Source organism: Etheostoma cragini, chromosome 7, assembly GCF_013103735.1.
Source record: "Etheostoma cragini isolate CJK2018 chromosome 7, CSU_Ecrag_1.0, whole genome shotgun sequence".
Lineage (NCBI taxonomy): Eukaryota > Metazoa > Chordata > Actinopteri > Perciformes > Percidae > Etheostoma > Etheostoma cragini.
This window is the reverse complement of record NC_048413.1, coordinates 14673000-14694092: the sequence shown is the minus strand read 5'-3', so window position 1 is coordinate 14694092 and position 21093 is coordinate 14673000. Positions and strand designations below refer to the sequence as shown.

The window sequence follows — 21093 nt, the reverse complement described above, 5'->3', positions numbered from 1 at the left end:
CACTTAAGTGTGACAAACATGCAAAGGAACAGGAAATGAGGAAGGGGGCAAACACTTTTTCACACCACTGTATATGTGTTGAGCAGAGCTTAGCAGTAGAAGACAGCTGTAGACACTCAGCTGTGCTACACAATTCTTCTGCACGCCTGGGTGGCTGACAATATCAACTATTGTAGCGAGTGTGTTAAACAGCTATTCAGACGTCATACATGCAAGAGGCCTCACTGGTCAGAACAAAAAAGGACTTCTGTCCCTTGGGCTTGTGCTGCAGGACATCTGACCTGCCTGCTTATGCTTGGTGGCTCCCAAACTATTTGACAAGAGGAAATTCATTCAGACAGTTGACCAGCCCATTAGCCTGTCACCCAACAAAATATAGCCACAGAAAAACCTAATCGGCTGAATATTCATATTCTGCACTTCCCTGCACTTCCTTGTTTCACTACCAGTGGGGTTTTATAAATCCTCTTGTTCTTGTTAAGTGGACCAGATAAAAAAAACTTAAAGCAGTTCCTTACCAGCTTTATTTAAAAGATCAATAAATGCAAAGATGCAACAATATGGCACTCAACAGCTTCTTGCCTACATAACTTCTCATTATGTGTAATCACACATAATAATAATTAACTAAATAATATTACTTCTTCTATATTTCTACAGAAAAATATTTAGACCAATGCATGCAACTGGAGTCCCACAGAGTCGAAAATCAGTTAGGAAAGTGTGACCCGGTCAAGTTGGTCTAAGCAGTAAGAAAAAGATATTCACGTCACAGTGTGAACTGGTCTGTTACCTGTGTGTCTGTTGGTGCCATCCAGGCTGGCAAACTCAATGTAGTCCTCTCTGGCGTCGGCCCAGTATATACGGTCATTGATGAAGTCAAGGGTTAGTCCATTGGGCCATGTAATCTTATCCTCCACGATGACACTTCTGTTGGTGCCATCCATCCCAATTCTTCCAATATGAGGGTTATCACCCCAGTCAGACCAATACAGGTATCTAACCAGCAAGTGATAAAGACAGTTACAGTATAGTTAGTCTAAATGAAATTTCCCATAACCAGAGTGTGAAACCTAATATAAGGTGTGCTTCTCACCCATAGCGAACATCCACAGCCACAGCGCGAGGTTCCTTCAGGCCATTGTTGACCAACACAGTCCGGTAGGCTCCATTGAGTTTTGACACCTCGATAGTGTCCCGGCCTTTGTCACACCAGTACAAGTTCCCGCCAACCCAATCCACTGCCAAGCCATCTGGGTTACTCAAGGAGGTCCGGTGCAAAACCTGCCATGTCAGTCATTCACAGGGTTAGACAATGATAAAGTTTCTGGTCAGAGACTTCCATAAAAAGGAGGAAATACTATGCTTAATGTGTTGGCTGGCTAAATGGGTTTATTTGTTTGTTTTTTTACTGACCTCTATGTTGCTGCCGTTCATATGCATGCGTCGGATCATGCTTCCCTGAGTGGTCACATCTGTCCAGTAGATCATTTGCTCTGCATAGTGAAAGTCCAGTGCCACTGCATTATTCAGACCCTAAAACAGAGGTTTAACAGTGTTAACAGGTGAATAAAGTTCTAACAATAAAAACTTTACCTTGTTGTGTTTCAGTAGCTCAAACTGGCCTTCAGGTGGAGGAAAAACTAAAACTAACTAAGTAAAACCAACTAATTGTAATTTAACGGTATTGTTGTTATTGTTTAATTTTTTGTTAGTTATTGTATGACCTGAAACATTGTATTCTGTATTTGCATATCTATTTACTTTGTAATAATTTGATTTTGTGTAATAAGGGGCAGGACCAAATAAGCTATTTGCTTCCTGCTGCTCCTTGTTAATTTCTAATTGGTTGTGCTTTAGCTATGGTTTAAAAAAATTGTTTTGTTGTGCAAAGATGTTGATTGTTCGAGATAAATAAATAAATGAAATGAAACTGAGAACCGAGGGTTTTACCTGTTTAATAAGAGTGTAGTTGGAGCCATCCAGATTGAGTTTTCTCAGATAGTACCGGTTAGCAAAGATCAAGTAGGGCTCCTCTTCTATACACAAATACCAGACAGAAAACATTTGTGTCAGTACTGAATTGTCTATGAGCAACCAGCAAAATGCAAAACCCACACAAGCGTGGCGCCTTACCTGATGTAGACTTGCAGATGGTGGGGTCATTGGGGCTGAGTTCAAAGCCATCCACGCAGAGACAGTGGAAGCTGCCGTGTGTGTTAATGCAGCGCTGAGAACAGGGGTACGTGGTTGTGCACTCGTCTATATCCACACATGTCTTCCCGTCCCGCTTAAGCTGGAAACCAGGATGACACCTGCACTAAAGGGGCCAAGAGCATAGTAGATATGTTAAAATCTCTATGCCTGCCGGTTCTGGCAATTCTCATATTTAGTCTGGACCAATTACAAGGCCCTGCCACAAAACATCTGTCAGTAAACCTGATATGTGCTTTTTTCTTTCATCGAAAGCCAAATTGTTGCTCAAATCCTACGTAGAGTATTACTAATCTCTCAACGCTGTCATGAAATCCAGTTGCTGCAGTCAGATTAGCTGTATAAATAGGTACAAATTTCATTTGCAAAAAACTCTTACAACAGACAACACGGGTAAAAATAAGCTGATTTTCAAACAAGTGGCATAAACATCATCTTACCACAAGGCACTGCAAAAAACATGTATTTATTAAGAGTAAAAATCTTCTTAAACTGTCACTTGTCGTAAACCCATCTGTGTTTTAAAAGAACTACAACTCACACTCTTACCGAATTATATTCTTTCGCGGCAAATATGTGTGAATTTTGCAAGCTACTAAGCCAGAATGTGCACCAAGGAAATCTCACACACACACACACGCACGCACGCACGCACGCACGCACGCACGCAAGCAAATCTGTGATAAACTTATACTGACACCACCACCATAAAAGTGAATCCTTTGGGTGTACAATTCGTTCCTTATCATTTTCAGATAATGTTCTGACCACAGTCTCCACACCACAGGGAGGAGAGTTTGCCCAGAGTTCAAGCTGTTCTAAGTCCGGCCTCTTACTTTTGACCGAAGAGAGCCAAAACATGTTTTTGTCTTACATAACCGTATGCCTGAAGCGATGGTTCTCAACCTTTTTACTACAGGTAACTAACTCACCATTAACAGCATACACCCCATTTGTCTGTGAGGTAACTGTGTACCTACAGTATAAGATAGATCATTTCTTGACCAATTAAAGTTAATCAGAGAAGATTTGGGAGGGGAGAGAAACATTAAAACTAAACCAATTAGAATGCTTACCTTGAAGCCAATCTTGAGGTCATCACAGAGCTGCGAGCAGCCACTCAGCTTACTGTTGAGACACTCGTTGATGAAGCAGTTGAGTTCGTCAGAGCCATCTCCGCAGTCATCATTGCGATCACACAGCAGAGTCTCATTCAGACACTTCCCATTACGGCACATGAAGGCTGACTCATTACACGTTCTCTCTGAAATCGTTGACAATTGGCATGTTACATTAAAGTTATAAATATATATATATATATACACACACACACACACACACACACACACACACACACACACACACACACACACACACACACACACACACACACACACACACAGATGTATATAATTATGTTGGTAAAGAAATATAAATTATTAAGAGAAGAATGCAGATTATAATCCTGACCAGAGTCAGTACAGCGAGGGTTCTTGGGAGCTTCATCAGAAGCATCCTGACAGTCAAACTCTCCGTCACACTCCCATTTCTTCTGGTTGAGGCAGCGGCCGTTGGCACAGCGGAACTCATCTGGACCGCATGTTGGGTATTCTAAACCACGACGAGAATATGTTTATCATTAGCCTCAACCCAAGATTGTAGAAATATATATAAATACAAATCATGAATAACATACTCTCACAACTCATTTTGTGGTCAGACTTTCTAAGTTTCTGCTCAGTCCTTCTGCATTTCTCTTCCAGCATTACACTCACCACATTCTGGGGATTCATCTGAGCCATCGGAGCAGTCAATGTCATGATCACACACAAAGTGCTTGGGGATACACTGCCTGTTCTGGCACATGAACTCATTCTCATCACAAGTGCTGTTGGTGTACACTGGAAGTAGAAAAAACACACTATAGTTAATGGACATGGAACTGTGTTGGAAAAGGTTTTGTTTGTTGTTTTTTTCTTATCCATGTTTTTTTGTAACTGTCCTACTCACTGCAGCCAGCCTTGACACTCTCATCAGCTCCATCAGGACAGTCTTTGTCTCCATCGCACTTCCAGCGTTGAGGCACACACATGTGGGAGCCGGGACACTGGAAAGCCTCAGGACTGCAGGTCTTGGATTCTGTGACGACATTACGGGAAAGTTACATGAGGATAATATCAGGAAATATTATGCATACAGTCAAATGCCTCCCCTGTGCGTGGCAGAAAGCAATTTTAAATTGGTGAGGTAAGCAATGTGTCACTTACTGCATTTCTGGTCCTCATCAGATCCATCACCACAGTCATCAGAGCCGTCACAAACCCAGTGGCTGGAAATGCAGCGGTGGTTTGCACATTCAAACTGGGAGGATGTACAAAATTTGTCTGCAAAAGGAGGTTAAGAAAGCTCAGTATTTTAGAAAAAAACTGTTTTCTTACTCTCACTGCAAGATTTCTATGTGCAGTGAGAAGCCTAAAAGATAAACTGTCTGTTTTTTCTGGTATGATTTGTGTTTTCAGGAAAAAAAATGGTACTCAAGGACAACTTTGTAGACTGACCACAGTGTGTCTCATCAGCTCCGTTCTCACAGTCATTCTCCTTATCACAGGTCCAGCTCATAGGAATGCAGCGACCACTGGGACAAGCAAAGAAGTTGACTGGACATTTAAGCTTCCTTTTATCTGCAAAACAACAAGAAAACATCATGTAAAATCTCTGACGATTCAACAAAAGCCGAACAAATATTAGAGTGGAACAAAGCACACAACCTGGACAGTTTCTCTCATCTGAAAAGTCTCCACAGTCATTGTTGCCGTCACACACCCATGAGGACAGATAACACAGAGTAGTTTTCTCACAGCTCTGGAAGGACACTCCTTTCACTCCCAAGCGAAAGAAACGGGAGCAATCGGTGGTTTCTGAGAAAAACGGAAAAATGAAATGAATTTTTTTTTCTTAAACCAGTTTAAAATAAATCTTAACTAATACATTAGGTTAATTTGCCTCATGTAATTTTGTTTGTTTTAAAGCTCAGCTTTCCCCTTTAACAATGTTTTTTAAATCATTTTTGTAGATTACTTACGGCAGTTCATTTCATCACTAGCATCCTCACAGTTGACCACCTGGTCACAGCGACTGAAGTTGGAGATGCAACTTCCATCTTTGCACTGGTACTCTCCTACTTTGCACAGTGTCACTGCAGGATGCACACAAGTTTTTGTTTTTTGTTTCACAAATGGGGAGCAAGAGGAAAAAGGAATCAGTGTTGTGTGGGCAAAATCTGATACCAGGCCAACATGGTTTCTCTTTGTGCATCTATCAAAAGCTTAGCTAATGATTTTTCAATCAGTTGCAGCTATAAAATGGACATAAGTAGCTTACTGTTACAGGGCAGTTCATCTGAGTGGTCACCACAGTCATCCGTGCCATCACACCAGAACTGGTGGCCGATACAGCGGCCATTCATACAGCGCCTGTAGCCTTTCTTACAAATTCGATTGGCTGTGGAGGAACAGTAGTTGATTAGAGTTTGCTAAAGTGCAGAATCCTTTTTTTGCACTCTCAGGATATGTCCTCTGAAGTACCTGAACCACGCCCTGAAAGTTAGGGTCAAATTGAACACCTCTATAAATGCAAACAAACTGCAGGTGATATAGCGTAACCCAGGCTATAAATGACTAAATGTTGGTCCAATCAACACAAAACATCCAGGAAATGTCTACATATTGACCTTAAACATACACTGCAAGTCTCTGTCAAATTGAACACTAGGAGGAGCTTTAAATGCACAATAACTGAATGTGGAATGACGCAAATCAAGGTTTGAGCTTGGAATCACAGCTTAGGCTTTATTAGCAATTGTTTTTATGTTGGTCATCTGCTTTTCTCAAATTGCCGTGAGCTGGACTGAGCTACATATCACACGGAATTGAAAATAATTGTTCTTGACAAATCCGTTGTAGCCATTTTAAGTGCACTGTTTGTCCAATCGTTACATAGCTTGCAGGATATGTTTTATTGTATTTTTGTACCCATTCTAAATTGCTTTGAATATGAACATCAGCTAATTATCTGCAAATGATGAAATATAAATGATGACCTGTGACACTGCATTGTTCTCGAACTAATAAAAATAATTTAAAAAAAATCACCACAATAGGACTGCTTCTCATCAGACTTGTCCTTGCAGTGGGCCATGCCATCACAGGTCAGGCTGTAGTTGATACAGTCGCCGTTTCCACACTCAAAGTCATCCACACTTCCACATGACACATTTAGTGCTGGTGAGGTAGAAATATTTGAATTAAGCAGCATTCAACCTTTTAATAAACAGGAAAGATTCTCTTAAAATAAATGAAGACTTTCTCTTACAAGAGCAGGTGCTGTCGCCCAGGAGTTGTCTGTCTCCACGGCAACTGCAGTTGACCCGTCCATCGGATGTGGGCAGACACAGGTCTTGGCAACCTCCATTGTTTGTTCGGCAAGGAGAAAACTCACCTTAGAAATGTACAACACAGGAGGGTCAGTTATGGTAGTAATGTTACGCATTATTTCCTTGTGGAAACTTCTTCCTCTGCGTGTCAAACGAATGACCAAAAGCCCAATGTGATGTAATACTTACAGCTGTTGCTGTCGTTAGCCACAGCAACAATGCCCATTGGTTGCTGAGGGATGTCAGCACGCAACACTTTCATGTCTCCTCCTGTGTATTTGTCAGCCCTGAGGACAGCCCTCCTCACCCAGTCAGTCCAGAAGATGTAGTCTCCATAAACAGCCAGGCCGAAGGGATGCACAGGCTCATTTTTCAACAAGACCTAAAGCAGGAAAAAATTAGGAATCATTTCACAGAACACTGAAGTGTACGTCAAAGGAAAAATTAAATGTCTGTCTTACGTAACGGCTGCTTCCATCATATTCACAGCGTTCAATTTTGTCCAGTGTGGCATCAGAGAAGTAGAGTTTCTCAGCACGGTGATCTATTGCCAGGCCGTTGGGAGTTTTAATATCACTGCCGATGATCGCAAGTACATTGGCACCATTCAGAGAGGCCCTCATAATGCTTGGAGCCTGCTCATTCCAGTTGGTCCAGAACATAAGACTGTAGTGGGAACAAAAACAGTAAAAGCATAATGATGTGCACTATGAGCTCCCAAAATGTCTAACCATTATGGTTGACTGAACCAAAAGAAATCTACTGTTCAAAAGAAGAAGAAAAAGAAAAACTGTATTAGAACTGGGCCCTGATCCAGTACGGAGCACCAAGTTTTGATATTAATGACTCACTCCTGACACTCGTCCAGCACAAAGGCTCTGGGGTGGTCTTCTCCAGACATAGTGACCACAGTGTTACGGTTATAGGCCACAGAGCGGCTCTGGTCCACAGTGTGGCGAGTGATGGTGGAAGTTGTGTAACTGGTCCAGTAGAGTGTATCCCAGGCACGGTGGTATGCCAGGCCCTCAACTGACCCTACATCTGTGGAGCAGAGAAGGAAGAGGAAATATTTTTGGACCCATGACAATGGTTTTTCAGACAATAGTTCTTTTGTTTTCCTTCAGCCAAAACTGTTAGAAGCAAAACGCTTGAGAAGAACAAACTCTGAGAAGTTTAAAAAGAAAAGTGAAAAAGAAAGTGTAAAAGTGGTACCACACAAAACAGAGTATGTGCCATTATTGCTGTTCCTGGACAGAGTTTAAAGAGTCTGTATCTTCCTGTCGTTTCATGGCTGTCTGCCTGCGCATACAAATACTGCTCCCTGTGGACACTCTCGTTCATAGTGACTTCTTGTTCGGAAGAAAACTGCCACTGGGACAGCTTGAGACACTTCAGGGTGAAGAAGTCCGCCGTGAACGGCAAAGCTGCTGATCTCGATAGCCGTTGTCCTTTTATCCTGCGAGTAGTGATATTTTTAACTGTGGGACCTACATGACACACAGCATCAAGGAAAAGGACACAGAGCTGCAGCCTTACAGGCTCCAAGGTGTGCATTCATCTGTTCTTGGTAATACTAGCAACCACTTATCCCCATAATAAAAATCTGAACACTCCACACAACTGTTTGCTCTTGGCTGAAAGTCAATCATTGACCTTTTAATAGATGTTTCAAATAAATGAAGTGCCATAATTAACCTTAATGTAGGACGATGTTAAAGCTGAATAGTCTGTTAACCAATCCAAATGCAACTAAAGGCCAGTTTAAGATTAAATACAGAGTGACACAAACAAAGTATTTTCCATGCTAAACTATCACGCTGTACAAAACAGAAATCAGAAAAGGGTGTACTTAGGCAGCTAATCACTTTAGTTAAGGGAAGAATAAACAGGGATAAATAAAGTAGGTTCAAGTCAGTATTATGCAAGGAGAAACAGCAACAGTTTCCCCTCCCCTTGCTGAGATCAGCTCAGCCCCTAGTTACTGTGCAAACAGTGGTGAAAACCTGTGGAGACCTGTGGACCTTTGCCACTCAGAACAGAGTCTCTCTGACTATCACAGGAGTAGTGTGGTGCACCAAGTGACAACTGAGTTACTAATCCTTTGTTACTGTACAATTGGAGATCATGGGAATCATACAGCAACTCTTCTGCTGGTGATGTCTAAATGGATGCAAGTCTCTGGGGAGCTTCTAAATGGACGAGATGTCTATTGCCGCAGTGACCACTTAGCATCAAGTAGCATTGACTGCTTTTAAAGTGGAATGTCTGTTAGCATTCACTGGGATGAATGTGGCCACTGTTGCCTGGTTTTGAGAAATCAATACAGCCATAGAGTAACTGCTACACTGACATCGCTCTTGTTTTTCTTCTTCCATGGATTATGAAGGAAATGCTGATAGAGCCAAGGAAAAGCCAGTGTGCAAGGACTGCTCTTTAAGGTCATGATTCTTTTTCCTGAGTCAAACTGGATAACAGCACAACAGTAACAGAAGTTTTTTTCTAAGACTATTACTTGATTTCTTTCAAATAAGTGGTCGCATCCAGTCATCTTTAGGTAGCTATAACTTTGTCCAACAGCAGGAAAAACAGGAAAGATGACACAGTGGGAGAGGAACATTTTAAGAGGGATTCAACCAGACACAGAGCACGAGGATTTAACTACTTGACTATCTCTGAATTCCGATTCCATTATGATGGACACTATATTTTTGCAACTCGACACACAAACTAAAAATAAACTAGAATATACTCTTTGTGAACATGCTATTCTGATGCTTAACATTAACATGTCATTAGATTAATTACTCAGTATACTTTTATTGTGAACGAATGGAAACTTTGAGGCAGCAGGTAAACAGCAGTGGCCTTGGCCAAATGATTAGGGCAGATGAGCATTTGATTAAGGTCTTGGTGCCCATCCTGGATGGACTAATTCTGGTGACTGGCCTGGTGGGTCAAACCCTGGTCATCACCATTCTTACTGGCAGGCGGAGGAAAGGAAGTCAACTCCCGCACTGTACAGACACGCTACTGCTGGCTCTAAGTGCTGCTGACCTGCTTCTGCTGCTCTGCCTGCCCTTCCACACCTCTGCCATCACCATGGGCTTCTGGCCTTTCGGCAGTTTCCTGTGCAAGGCCATCAGCTTCCTGGGAGTGGCCTGCTCGGCTGCTTCAGTCTTTACCATGGCAGCTTTGGCAGTAACACGTTACCTCACAGTGGTACACCCCACCTGGGTGTACCGTTCTAGAATGCACCAACGTATTAAGCTGACAGTAGCTCTGCTCTGGGTCCCTGCCACAGCCCTGGCAGCGCCGCAGTTTGCCTTCCGTACAGTTACCGCCTCCAGCTCAGTGTACTGCTTTGCCTTCCTGCCTGACTTCAGCCAGCTGGTCTACAGCATCGCCCTCTTCCTGTGCGGCTTTGCTCTACCACTGGGCATCATTGTACTGATGTATGCCAAGATCTACTGTTTTCTTCAACATGCACGGCTGCTGGGGAATGCTCCCCAGCTGGAGCGCTACCAGAGCCAGGTGACTCACACTTCAGCTCTCCTGGTCCTGGTCTTTACTCTCCTCTGGCTACCCTCCTATGCCCTCATGTTCTCCTTCATTGGAGGAACCATAATAGGCTCACATGGCTACAACACTACTGCCATCCTAGCCAGACTGTTAGCATCTTCAGTGGTAGTGGTAAACCCTATACTATATGGGTTTATGTCTCAGAAGTTTAGACGAGACTTAATAAAGCTGGGGAGAGAACGCTGGGCATTTTGCAAAAGTTGTCTGATTGGTTGCCCTGATGTGATGGGGAGGGACATGGTACAGCCCTTTGAGTTGGACTCAGGCCAAAACTGACTAGAAAATACTGCCTCCTCATTACTCACTATGTATATTTGTATATCACTGTGTGTAAATAAATGAAAGATATCGAAGGACACCCACTGGCTGGAAAAAGTGATCAGGCGGGCCGGCTCTGTGGTCGGCATGAAGCTGGACTCACTGGTGACGGTGTTTGAGAGGAGGACATTGGACAAACTGCTGGACATTACTGACAATGCCAGCCACCCACTGCCCACCATCATCAGCACCGAGAGGAGCCTGTTCAGTGGAAGGCTGCTCCTTACCAAGTGTAGGACCAACAGACTCAAGGACTCCTTTGTCCCCCATGCCATCAGACTCTACAACTCCTCACTCGGGGGGAGGAGTAAATAGCGCAGAGAGGATCACCCACCCACCCACCCACACACACACACACACACACACACACTTTACCACTTTAACACTGGACTCAACACTGACATTTTTGATAATAATTTATGGTCTTTTTTGTCTTTATTTGACAAATATTCTTATATTATTATTATTACTGTTATTTTGTTGTCTTTATACTGTGTTTTTTATCCATTTTGTTTTTCTTGCTAAAACTGCTGCTGGAATTTTCCATTTTCTTGCGGGAGTCACCCCAAAGGAGCAATTAAGAGAAGTTGAAGTCGAAGTCTAAATGCAATGAACTTTAATCCATTATTGTGTATTAAATCAGATAAACAACTCCTCAAACCCCATTACCCATTTTGCTAGTTTATACTAAGAGTATGTAAATTTGGCAGAATGTAGTAAAACTAAAAGTTGATTTATGATAATATTGATTGGTTACAAAGTATTTTCTGGAAGATAAGATATCAGCTGTAAAATGTAATTTTCCATCAAATAAATTCTGTTGTCAGTGGATGAAAACTAATGTAAAAAACTAACCATCATTTTCCCAATCTGTTCAACACAACATCAAGAAACACACCAACCCAATGCACTTTACATGTATTTCCTTTCCTAACAAAACACTCCATACCCAAACATGGATTTGTTTTGATAGGAAAGATAGGAATACAGCTTGCTAAAAACAGCCTTGGGTCCAGGGCTTTTAAATGTAATGCTTTTCTGAATGGAGTTCAAAAAGCTTCTTTTGAATGATTTAGAGAGAAGGATTTCAAAAGACACTTCAGTGTTGAAGCAAGCAAATAGCACGAGAGTGTGTGTGTGTGTGTGTTGCAGCCCTAAGTGATGCCAATCTCCTCTTGTTGAGAAGCTGCAGCTGTGTGTACATACAGTGAATCCTCCTGGGTGCTTGTGTTGTCAAAATGCATGATGATGGTTGTTCATCATCATGCTCTCAGTGCCGGGGAGATGAGGGACAACATTCAATTATTAAAATATAGGATAAAACAAATGGTACCGCAAGCTAAAACAGCTGAAATATATGTAGACAGATGTAGCGGAGGGAAAGGTTTAGGTTAGAAGTGATAAGTAATGAAGAGTTTGTGAGTTTTTCAAAGTGTTAAAAAGAATGGCATGTGTGATTGATGGGTCCATACTTACTGTCCACCACAATCTTGCGGTCTGTGCCATCATCGTTGATCTGCTGGATGTTGCCAAAGTGAATGTCGCTGAAGAAGATGCGGTTGGTTCCCTTCCCTCCACCGCCATGATAGTCATAGCTTAGGGCGATGACATTCTTCATGTGGTCAGGGTCCTCAAACGGCTTTATTGGCGCGTTGAGGTTTGTCTCATCAGACAGGTGGATGCTTTTCAGAATGGTACGCTCGGAGTACAACAGGTATCCGTCATAGTCGCGGCAACCGCGGTTGTTCTCTGCCAGCATGCCGTGCGCACAAGCGCAGGTGCGCTGTCCGTTGCCTCGGAAAAGACACAGCTGTTCACAGCCGCCGTTGTTGTCTTTGCAGACGTTGGTGCCTGGGGGAAGTGTGACACGTTTATGAGGTGTATTGTTAAAACAAATAGTGAGCCTTGTTAAAAACCATTTCAATTTCATCTATTCCTGGGGGGTGTGGATTAAGTTGGGTGGTAAAGGTTTTTATCACAGAGTGTGTGAGGGCTCGTTTTTGTATACATGTGAGGACAACGTTCTTGGGAGGACACTTTTTACAGACCTCATAGCAAAAAAGCTGTTTTTTGGGGTTTAAGTTTAGGAATGTGAGGGTTTTGAGTGTGTTCCTACCTTGCTGCCTGGCCCTGTTGAAAACCTTGATGTCTTTCAGCTGTACACCAATGCCAGTCCTGAGCTGCACAGCATCTGTTGCGTTGTCTTTACTGCCTCTCTTAATGGAGCCATTGGCATGAGTCCTAAACAAAAGAGAGCAAAACTGTGAGGCAATTAACAACACAGTACAATATGAAATCTTCCACATTGCTTAAAAGCTGTCATGCTTTAAAGAGTATGGCTAGATAATAAGAGCAATAGAAAAATATGGTTCAATGGTTGATTCAACATATTAATTAATCTCTGAACTGACCTGTCGCTCCAATAGATGAATTCCTCAAAAACAGACACAGCAAACATGTCCATGTTGTTATTGGCCAGCACCAGCTCACGGTTCTCTCCAGTCTCCAAGTTGATACGCTCAATCTTGTCTGTCCTGGCATCACACCAATACAGCATACCCCCCTACAGAGAAAAATCAGAAATACAATAGTCTTGATTATTCAGGGAATGTCACATTTTCAGAAATGAACACAACAAGAGTATTAGGGAGGCTTGATTGCTGGTACTATTCATAACCTAAATAAATCATTCTAATGCCCCTTTAGCTTATACCCTCCAGCACGTAATGCTATAATACGTAATACTGAATGATTTTTTTGTGTGATTTTAGGCGACCACCATTGGCAAAAATTGGATTTTGTGCCAGCTCTAAAACTAAATTATAACCAAATAATCTTAAATATCTTCTTAAACTACTCATACTTAAATAAATATTATAAGGCTACATATATTTTTCAGATAAAGTTATATGGGAACCGGTAGAAGGTACACAGAATAAACAACTATTTTGAGCCTACTATATTGACTTGTGGATACATAAAGAGTTAGAGTCAATTACATACTACAATTCAATTCATGAAATCACAGGCCATATAATGCACCACTGCTATAATCTAATCATTAAGAATTATAGAAAATTCTCATTAAATTTAAGAATTGCTGACCAATGGTCCAGTCTTTGGTAAAGTGACAATATATCTGTTCAAACTAGAAAGGAAGATACTGTCATTAAAAATGTATTTAAGAAGGTCTTAGGAGCTATGATGTCAGCTGTGGTCCACACCTCGTAGTCGATGGAGATTCCATTGGGCCAACTGATGCTCACATTGACCAGGACCAATCTCTGGGAGCCATCCAACCTAGAGCGCTCAATACGTGGATACTGACCCCACTCAGTCCAGAACAGATAGCTGCACGGAGAGACACATCGACAAGATTTAAAAGTGCGTTTTTTGGATATTGTGAAATATAGTAGCACATTTAAAACTACATTGCAAGTACCTGAAGGCAACAGTTTTACCGAAGTCAGGAAGACTTACCCTTTAACTGGATGGACAGTAATGGCTCTGGGCTTGTCCAAGCCCTGGGAAATGACAACATAGCGGAAAGAGCCATTCAGCCTGGCTACTTCAATCACGTCAAAGCCCTGGTCCGTCCAGTATATATTTCCTGTTAAAGAACAGGGATGAAAATCAGCTATGTGGTCCTTTGTGAAATATGTACAACTGAATTAAAATAAGATTAAAAATCTGTTATAACTAGACCTGCTATCCAGTCGACTGTGATCCCCTCAACCCTGCCAATGCCATTGGTGACCACATCTTCTCTCCATGTCTGATCTCTCTTAGCCCTGCTGATTGTGCTCAGGCCCATGTCCACCCAATATATGGTGTCATTCTCTGAAAATGAAGAGGGCTTTTGTGTTATCCTGTAAATACTTACTTCGCTGAGAGCTCATCTAGTTACTGATGTCCCTCTGTGTTACTCACCGGCGTGGAAGTCGATGCCGACAGCCAGAGAGGTGCCAGACACCGGCACCAAGGCGTCAGATTTGTCTGCCGGGTCGAGTGGAATTCCTCTGATTCCCTCATGAACAGAGTAAAGCAGGAAAGAGCCCATGCCTGTTTAGAAACAATACAACACGTGTTTTGTTTTAGAACGACCTGCATTGTCACTGTACTGTATGTGTGACTGTAGCTGTGACGCAGTGTTTTACCTTCACAGGACTGCTGTCCTGTCTTGAGGCTGTATCCAGCTGTGCACATGCAGGACCTGGATGTTGGTGAGGTGGGCAGACAGAGCTGGGAGCAGTCTCCATTGTTGTTACTGCATAGGTTGATACCCGCTAAAAAAAAAAAGGAGATGATCACTGAGGCCCAAAAAGAAAGAAAAGTATTTTTCTTTTCTAGTTTTACATTGAATGGAACACTAACTTTTTACTTTTCTTACATTTGCTTCAAAACATGACAATCACGTTATTTTAATCTAAATGATCTTACCAGCTTTTCCAAATTATGTAGGGTTACTTTTTGACTCATTACTGACATAAACCACAAGCAATAACGTATATTTCCCGGTAATCTTTCATACCTTTCTGCACATCCTCATCATAGATCCTCATGTGCATCATAGGGGAAGTGTTGTTCCGCAAAACCTTCCAGTTTCCTCCATCTTTCTTGTCACATGTTCCAATCTGGTCAGTTCCCTGGTCTGCCCACCACATCTTGTCTCCTACAGTGAGTGACATTGTTTCATATATTTGTATGTTATCCTTTTAACATGCGCAGTAATATCTTGTAACTATCAACATCAGAAAGATTGAAAAAAAGAGAAGAAACGTTAAAAAATCAACTTACCCATAATAGCCAGGGCGGTAGCCTTGGTAAGTTTGCCTTTTACACCTTCCAGGATCTCTAGTTTAGTTCCATCCATCTGACAGCGGTTAATGGTGCCGTTTCCTGAGCTGATCCAGTACAGCTGCTCTTTTTCATAGTCGATAGAGAGGCCTAAGTGGAAGGAATAATGATGGTATTATATACATACATCTCCAGTACGCTTAATTTGTGCTTTAACCCCGTAGAGTTTAATAGAGATCCAGTATAATTTCGCAGTGTTCAGTACATCTGCTCACCTACTGGTCCTTTTTGATCAGTGAAAAGTATGGTGCTGTTGCTACCATCCATGTTAGCCATGCTTATGTTGTCACCGTCAGTCCAGTACAACTTCCTGAAGAGGAATATTAGTGTTATGAGACATGAAGAGGGGCTGAAATCTCTTTTCTGGAGCAGAGCATTGCTCTACCAATGAAGCATCACAGTAGGAGACACAACAGGAACATCACATGAGGAAAATCTAGTAGGCAAACGGAAAAGAGTCAGCAAGGGAACTACAGCTGTTCCTTAAAAACCTTCACAAAATGTATTGTTGTAGAAAACATTTAGGCAGCAAATGCTCTTGAATTTATTAAGTGAAATGGAAAACAGAAAAAGAGCATCAGAAAGAGAATTCACAACTTGATCTGAACTAACTGGCGACAACCCTCACCCCAGTAGAGGATGCACCACCAGGCAGTGGGGCTTGTCTAAACCCTGGATAACAGCATTCTTGAAAGATCCATCCAGTCTGGCCACATTGATCTGCTTCTTATTGGCATCATAGCTGGTCCAGAAGAGGTTTCTGGACACCCAGTCTACTGCCAGGCCATGAGCGTTAGGAAGGTCTGGGTAAAAGGAAAAGGTTAGGATATAATCTAATTTTCGGACAGATACAAAAAGGTTTAAGTGTAAACTGGAATTAATACAAATAATTAAAAACATTGGAATGACAGATTTTGCTGTAATCTCTCTCACCAGCAGACACAACAGTCTCCACCCCTGTGCCGTTAATGAAGGCTCTCTTGATTGTCTGCGTTCGGACATCTGACCAGTAGATGCGATGCTCCACGGCGTCAAAGTCCACCACTGTCACGTTGTCTATGTCTGGCACGGTGAAGGAGATGATGTAGTTGTAGTAGGGGTTGTCAATGTCTACACCCCGGATCTCGATCTGACGAGCATATAGAAGGAACTTGCGGGATTCTGGAAATAAGAAAAAACATATACTGAGAAACACACTTCTGTTTCATTTTAATAAATGATTTTATGAGTTACCTACAAATGATGGGGCAAAAAGAGAAAGGGAGAACAAATATATAATAAGTTAGGTAGCTTTTCAAATTGCTTAGCTCTAGACATTATCAGGTTTTCTATGATCACAAGATCCCATCTATATTCTTATAAGCTCATTGTGATTAAAGGTTTAGTTAAGTTTAGGCTTCTTCTCACTGTACTAGCAACAGAATAAAAGGGTAGAGTAAGCTGGATCCCAGGAGACAGAAGCTCAAGAGGGTCAAACTGACCAGTCAGTAACATGTTGCCCTTGTCGAGGCTTGTTCCTGAGAGATGGGAGGTTGAGTAACAAATGACTCCCTCGCAGCCAAAAATTCAAGCAACTTTAACTCTGTTTAATTGGTTAATGTGTCAGAGAAACGTTTGGCTGAGACTCTCCTTAGCTCCACGAATAGTCCTGCATTAATGGGGAATGCATCAGACACCCTCTAATCCAATTATCCTTAAATCTACACTGATGAGATGAGGATTGTTCTGTAGAATGCTTAACAATTACATGGGCACACAGGCACACAGATTCCCACAGCTATGCCTCAAAACCAACATGAAAGCTACTAATAAAATCACACAGCAAAAAATGAAGACTTTTATTTGAAATTAAAAAGGAAATGAGTAACAAATGCCACGTGGCAAGAGAACAAGTAATTAGGTATTCGGTCATAAGAGATGACAGCTAATGACGTTGATGTCACGTATGGTAGCTGAGTGCACCGTGGCGTTCATGACTGTTCTTGGAAAAGATTCTTGTTATAAAAAAAGAGCCTGTTTCTTGATGACATGGATTGAATCTGTTTTGTGAACACACAGGTCTGTAGGTGTTTGTAACAGTATCTGTCTTTACCTTTGCAGGTGCATTTGTCAGGCTGCAGCTTCATGAGGTGAGGGCAGGCGCAGGAGAAGGTCTGGTTAAAGTTAATGAGACAAAGGTGGGAGCAAGGGTCTTTACCATCAATGGTGGCACATGGGTTAGGAGCTGAAAGAAAGAAACAGACAGAGGAAGTGTTGAAAGAGAGAAATACACCCAAAAAGACAGACAGGAGGTATTTCCCTGAAGGCACATCCTATGTTCTATAGATTGAAGTTCATATATTTTCATGTTTAATGTGTGAAAATACTTTCAGAGTATCACAGGCATGCGTGTAATGGACATCTCCATCAATGGACCCCCAAGGAAAGTGAGGGTGCAGAAAAAGACCCATCTTGTTGCCTCGTCAATGTCATAGGCATTGGTTGCAGCTGTCAATCAAAAATTCTGTGATATCTCTCTTTTCATGCCTTCAATTACCGGACCAAGTGCCTCTCTGCTGCCCGCACACCCTTGGGATCCCATAGCCAATGGCTAATAAACATCACATTCAATGTGACAAAATTAATGCAAATCTTTTTGTCATTTTGTCAAATCATGTGGGCATGTGAGATCAACACATGACATTTGAGTTGTAGGAGGGTTTTATTTCCTACCCAGTCGGTGGGAAATGCCAAACAGTAAGGTGACTTTTTGATCAACGAGGCAGCAGGGGGTGCTTAAATTGCTGCCGGTGTTAGAAGACAACACGTCTCACAGCTCTGAAAGGTCAGCAGTCTTTGGAGAATAGGAGTTGTGAATCAATGTGTTCAACAATGAACTGTGAGTCCCCGTTCTCTTTTGAGTTAATGCCCAACTCAGTCAATTGCACCGACAGGCAGGGGTGAATTTGAGAAATGGAGGATTTCTCTCTTTCTGTGATTGGGTGTTTCTCTTTGAAAGTTAATGCACATGTATGTGGCGTGAAACCTACCCTGGGGCTGCCTGGATGGGTGATAGACCTGCAGGTCAAAGGGCTGTGTGTTGGTACGCTGGACTACTGTGACATTGTGACCTGTCCATTTGTTGGCTTTGGCCAGAGTGTTAGTCCTCCAGTCAGTCCAGTAGACCTCGCCTCCATACATGGTGACAGCAAAGGGGTGGGACAAATACTCATGACCCCGCAACACTTCAATCAGCCCAGAACCGTCGTACTTAGCAGAGTAGATAGCATCTGACCTGGAGGAGGATTAAGGCAGGGTTGTATACTTTACATGATATGTGCATTAGCATAAATGCATGTATGTTGCTCATGTTACTAGATGAGCCTGTACTTTTTATGTCATTTTACATAAGCAAAGCACATCTGCATGTTTATTAAAAAATGAATCATGGCAAGCAAAGTAAACAACAACTGAGCAAGAGGGTGATGTAATGAGTGAGTGGGTAGATGCAGTGCAATAAGAGCACTGTATATTTAGAGACTAATGGAAAATGCTACCTGGCATCAATCCAGACAATGCGTCTTTCCATGTAGTCCACAGTGAGTCCGTTGGGCCAGCCACCACTGCCCGTTTCCCTGTGGATGGTGCGTCTGCCTTCACCACTCATAGATGCCGCCTCAATCCTGGGAAGACTGGCATCCCAGTCTGTCCAAAATAAAATACTGCCAGCAAAAAATAAATCAATTGTATTGTCCATTTTCTAAAAAGGTTGATTGCAGATTTAGAATCTCAAGATCTATGTTTCTTACCCATCACGAGGATCTAGGGCAATGGCCCTTGGGTGCTCCACCTCCCCAGCCAGAAGGGTGGTTCTCATAGTCCCATCCAGTTTGGCCACCTCTATCTGGTCAAGATTGCTCTCCACCCAGTAGATGTTCCCTGCTATCCAGTCCACAGCCAGGCCCTCTGGAGTAGCCAGTCCATACTGGATCACCACCTCAAAACTGGTCAGGGCTGAATGTGACACCCATAGAAAAAGTCTCTTAAAACTAGTATGGTTTTTAGTTATTTATCATGCATTTAAAAACTGAATAGCAAGCTGAAAAAGGGGCCTTTCATAGCATTTTACTGTTAGTGGGGATTTTAAGTAGAAAAACAGCAGTTGTAATTCAAATAATTTAGTATAGTGTCTTGGCTTATGTTACTTTGACTGACAAGAGCAACTGTCCAGTCAGCACATATCATCGCAAAATAAAACGAAAAAATCTGCCAAACAATAACTTGTTTAGAATTCTTTTGGAATCTGTCAGTGAATAGCATGCATTGCTGATGTGTCTGTCAGTGAGGCTCTGAACAGCACTGTATTTCCCACCTCTAAGAACACAAACATCAACACCAGATCCCCAAATTCTTTTAGTCTTTCCCAGAAACAACGGGCTCTCATGCAGACTAAGTGCAAACCAAAATCTGTGATTATCTTTGGCTAGGACGATGAGACAAGTTCTTCACAAGGCCTTCCAGTAGTAATTAGAGGGAGAGGGATACGCCTTCTTTACAGTTTGCTTAAAGGAATGCTAGAGTTTCTGTGTGTATGTGTGGGTAGATGGGGTCTTTGTTAAGCTGGGTGCACTACACAGGGAATGCTAACAACTTCAGAGATTCTGAAATGGCCACAACAAGCAGCAGGAGCTGATCTATGTTAGTCACAATTTCAATGCTCAGGAGTCCCGCTTTACTGGTCACGTTAGAGGGCTGGGAACTAGAACTGCAGTGTTTTGTGCCTCCAACGTTACAACAGTGTTTTGGCTGCAGTCACGCACATTGAGTACTGAGACAAATGGGAAGAGACAAAGCCTTCCATGTGCCCCTTAAGTGCTGTGCTGGGAACACAACCTTGATTGGCAAGGAGACCTGGTGTTTTGGAGCAAGAAAAGGCCGACCATGACCTGGCCATTTATTCAGGGTCACAGACTGCCGCTGCTGACCTCTTTTTAAGAAACTTCTTTTTGAATTTGGCTCTAAGAAATTACAGAGTTCTCAGCAGAAGTTAATTTTAGAGAAATGCTCAGCCAAAAGCAAAAAAGGATTTGCTACCTCGGAAGGAACAATCCACATTACTATTTTTATGATACTGAACAATACACATATTACTATGTAAAGTAGACCGTTCTAAGTGGCTATTCATTCAAGCCCCCAATCTATCTTTCTGCAAAACCTAAAATGCTCAAAAGCTGTCGCTAACTGGCTGTGTCACCTCCATTATCAGACAGTTTCCCACGATAGATCTTGTCCTCTACAACATCAGTCCAGTAAAGGGTGCTCTGGTTGAGGTGAAAGTCCAAGGCAATGGTGTTCCTCAAGCCAGGAACCAGCACATTGAACTCCCCTTTGTGAAGCTCAATCCTTCTGATCTCATGGCGGTTGGAGAAGATGATGAAAGGCTTGAATGGATCTAAAAGCAAAGAAGTTGTACAAGGAAAAGTGTCAGTCTCTTAACACAGTAAATCTTAAGTCAAAATCCAGATTCAGAAAAACACTTGATGGCCTTGGATCAAATCCTGCCACAGCTGTCTCAGCAATGTCTCCCACTCCATCTGTCTCTTGCAAACATCTGAATGGGTTTGCTGCTCACTTTCTGGAAACAAAACTCCATTATGCACTAAATACACACACACACACACACACACACACACACACACACACACATACACACA

The 21093-nt window shown here is 42.3% G+C and overlaps 1 protein-coding gene across 2 annotated transcripts in view; it reads right to left on the bottom strand.

The window, feature by feature from the left end:
• Positions 1 to 21093, bottom strand: part of LOC117947745 (low-density lipoprotein receptor-related protein 1-like) — a 90066-nt gene that overhangs the window by 13496 nt on the left and 55477 nt on the right. For both annotated transcript variants that reach the window (XM_034876958.1, XM_034876959.1), the window contains exons 24-60: positions 20634 to 20831; positions 19189 to 19393; positions 18937 to 19101; positions 18430 to 18674; positions 17493 to 17624; positions 16334 to 16561; positions 16029 to 16203; positions 15616 to 15710; positions 15341 to 15490; positions 15075 to 15215; positions 14701 to 14829; positions 14474 to 14605; positions 14249 to 14383; positions 14024 to 14153; positions 13768 to 13894; positions 12955 to 13106; positions 12660 to 12784; positions 12020 to 12394; positions 7498 to 7687; positions 7108 to 7312; positions 6836 to 7028; positions 6586 to 6711; positions 6366 to 6494; positions 5596 to 5715; positions 5297 to 5410; positions 4983 to 5132; positions 4773 to 4895; positions 4482 to 4598; positions 4225 to 4353; positions 3990 to 4115; positions 3685 to 3825; positions 3291 to 3478; positions 2137 to 2320; positions 1954 to 2039; positions 1417 to 1536; positions 1097 to 1284; positions 794 to 999 (exon numbers count right to left, since the gene is read on the bottom strand). In XM_034876958.1, the coding sequence (XP_034732849.1) occupies positions 794 to 999; positions 1097 to 1284; positions 1417 to 1536; positions 1954 to 2039; positions 2137 to 2320; positions 3291 to 3478; positions 3685 to 3825; positions 3990 to 4115; positions 4225 to 4353; positions 4482 to 4598; positions 4773 to 4895; positions 4983 to 5132; positions 5297 to 5410; positions 5596 to 5715; positions 6366 to 6494; positions 6586 to 6711; positions 6836 to 7028; positions 7108 to 7312; positions 7498 to 7687; positions 12020 to 12394; positions 12660 to 12784; positions 12955 to 13106; positions 13768 to 13894; positions 14024 to 14153; positions 14249 to 14383; positions 14474 to 14605; positions 14701 to 14829; positions 15075 to 15215; positions 15341 to 15490; positions 15616 to 15710; positions 16029 to 16203; positions 16334 to 16561; positions 17493 to 17624; positions 18430 to 18674; positions 18937 to 19101; positions 19189 to 19393; positions 20634 to 20831 (5874 nt within the window). The remainder of the gene's footprint in view (positions 1 to 793; positions 1000 to 1096; positions 1285 to 1416; positions 1537 to 1953; positions 2040 to 2136; positions 2321 to 3290; positions 3479 to 3684; positions 3826 to 3989; positions 4116 to 4224; positions 4354 to 4481; positions 4599 to 4772; positions 4896 to 4982; positions 5133 to 5296; positions 5411 to 5595; positions 5716 to 6365; positions 6495 to 6585; positions 6712 to 6835; positions 7029 to 7107; positions 7313 to 7497; positions 7688 to 12019; positions 12395 to 12659; positions 12785 to 12954; positions 13107 to 13767; positions 13895 to 14023; positions 14154 to 14248; positions 14384 to 14473; positions 14606 to 14700; positions 14830 to 15074; positions 15216 to 15340; positions 15491 to 15615; positions 15711 to 16028; positions 16204 to 16333; positions 16562 to 17492; positions 17625 to 18429; positions 18675 to 18936; positions 19102 to 19188; positions 19394 to 20633; positions 20832 to 21093) is intronic.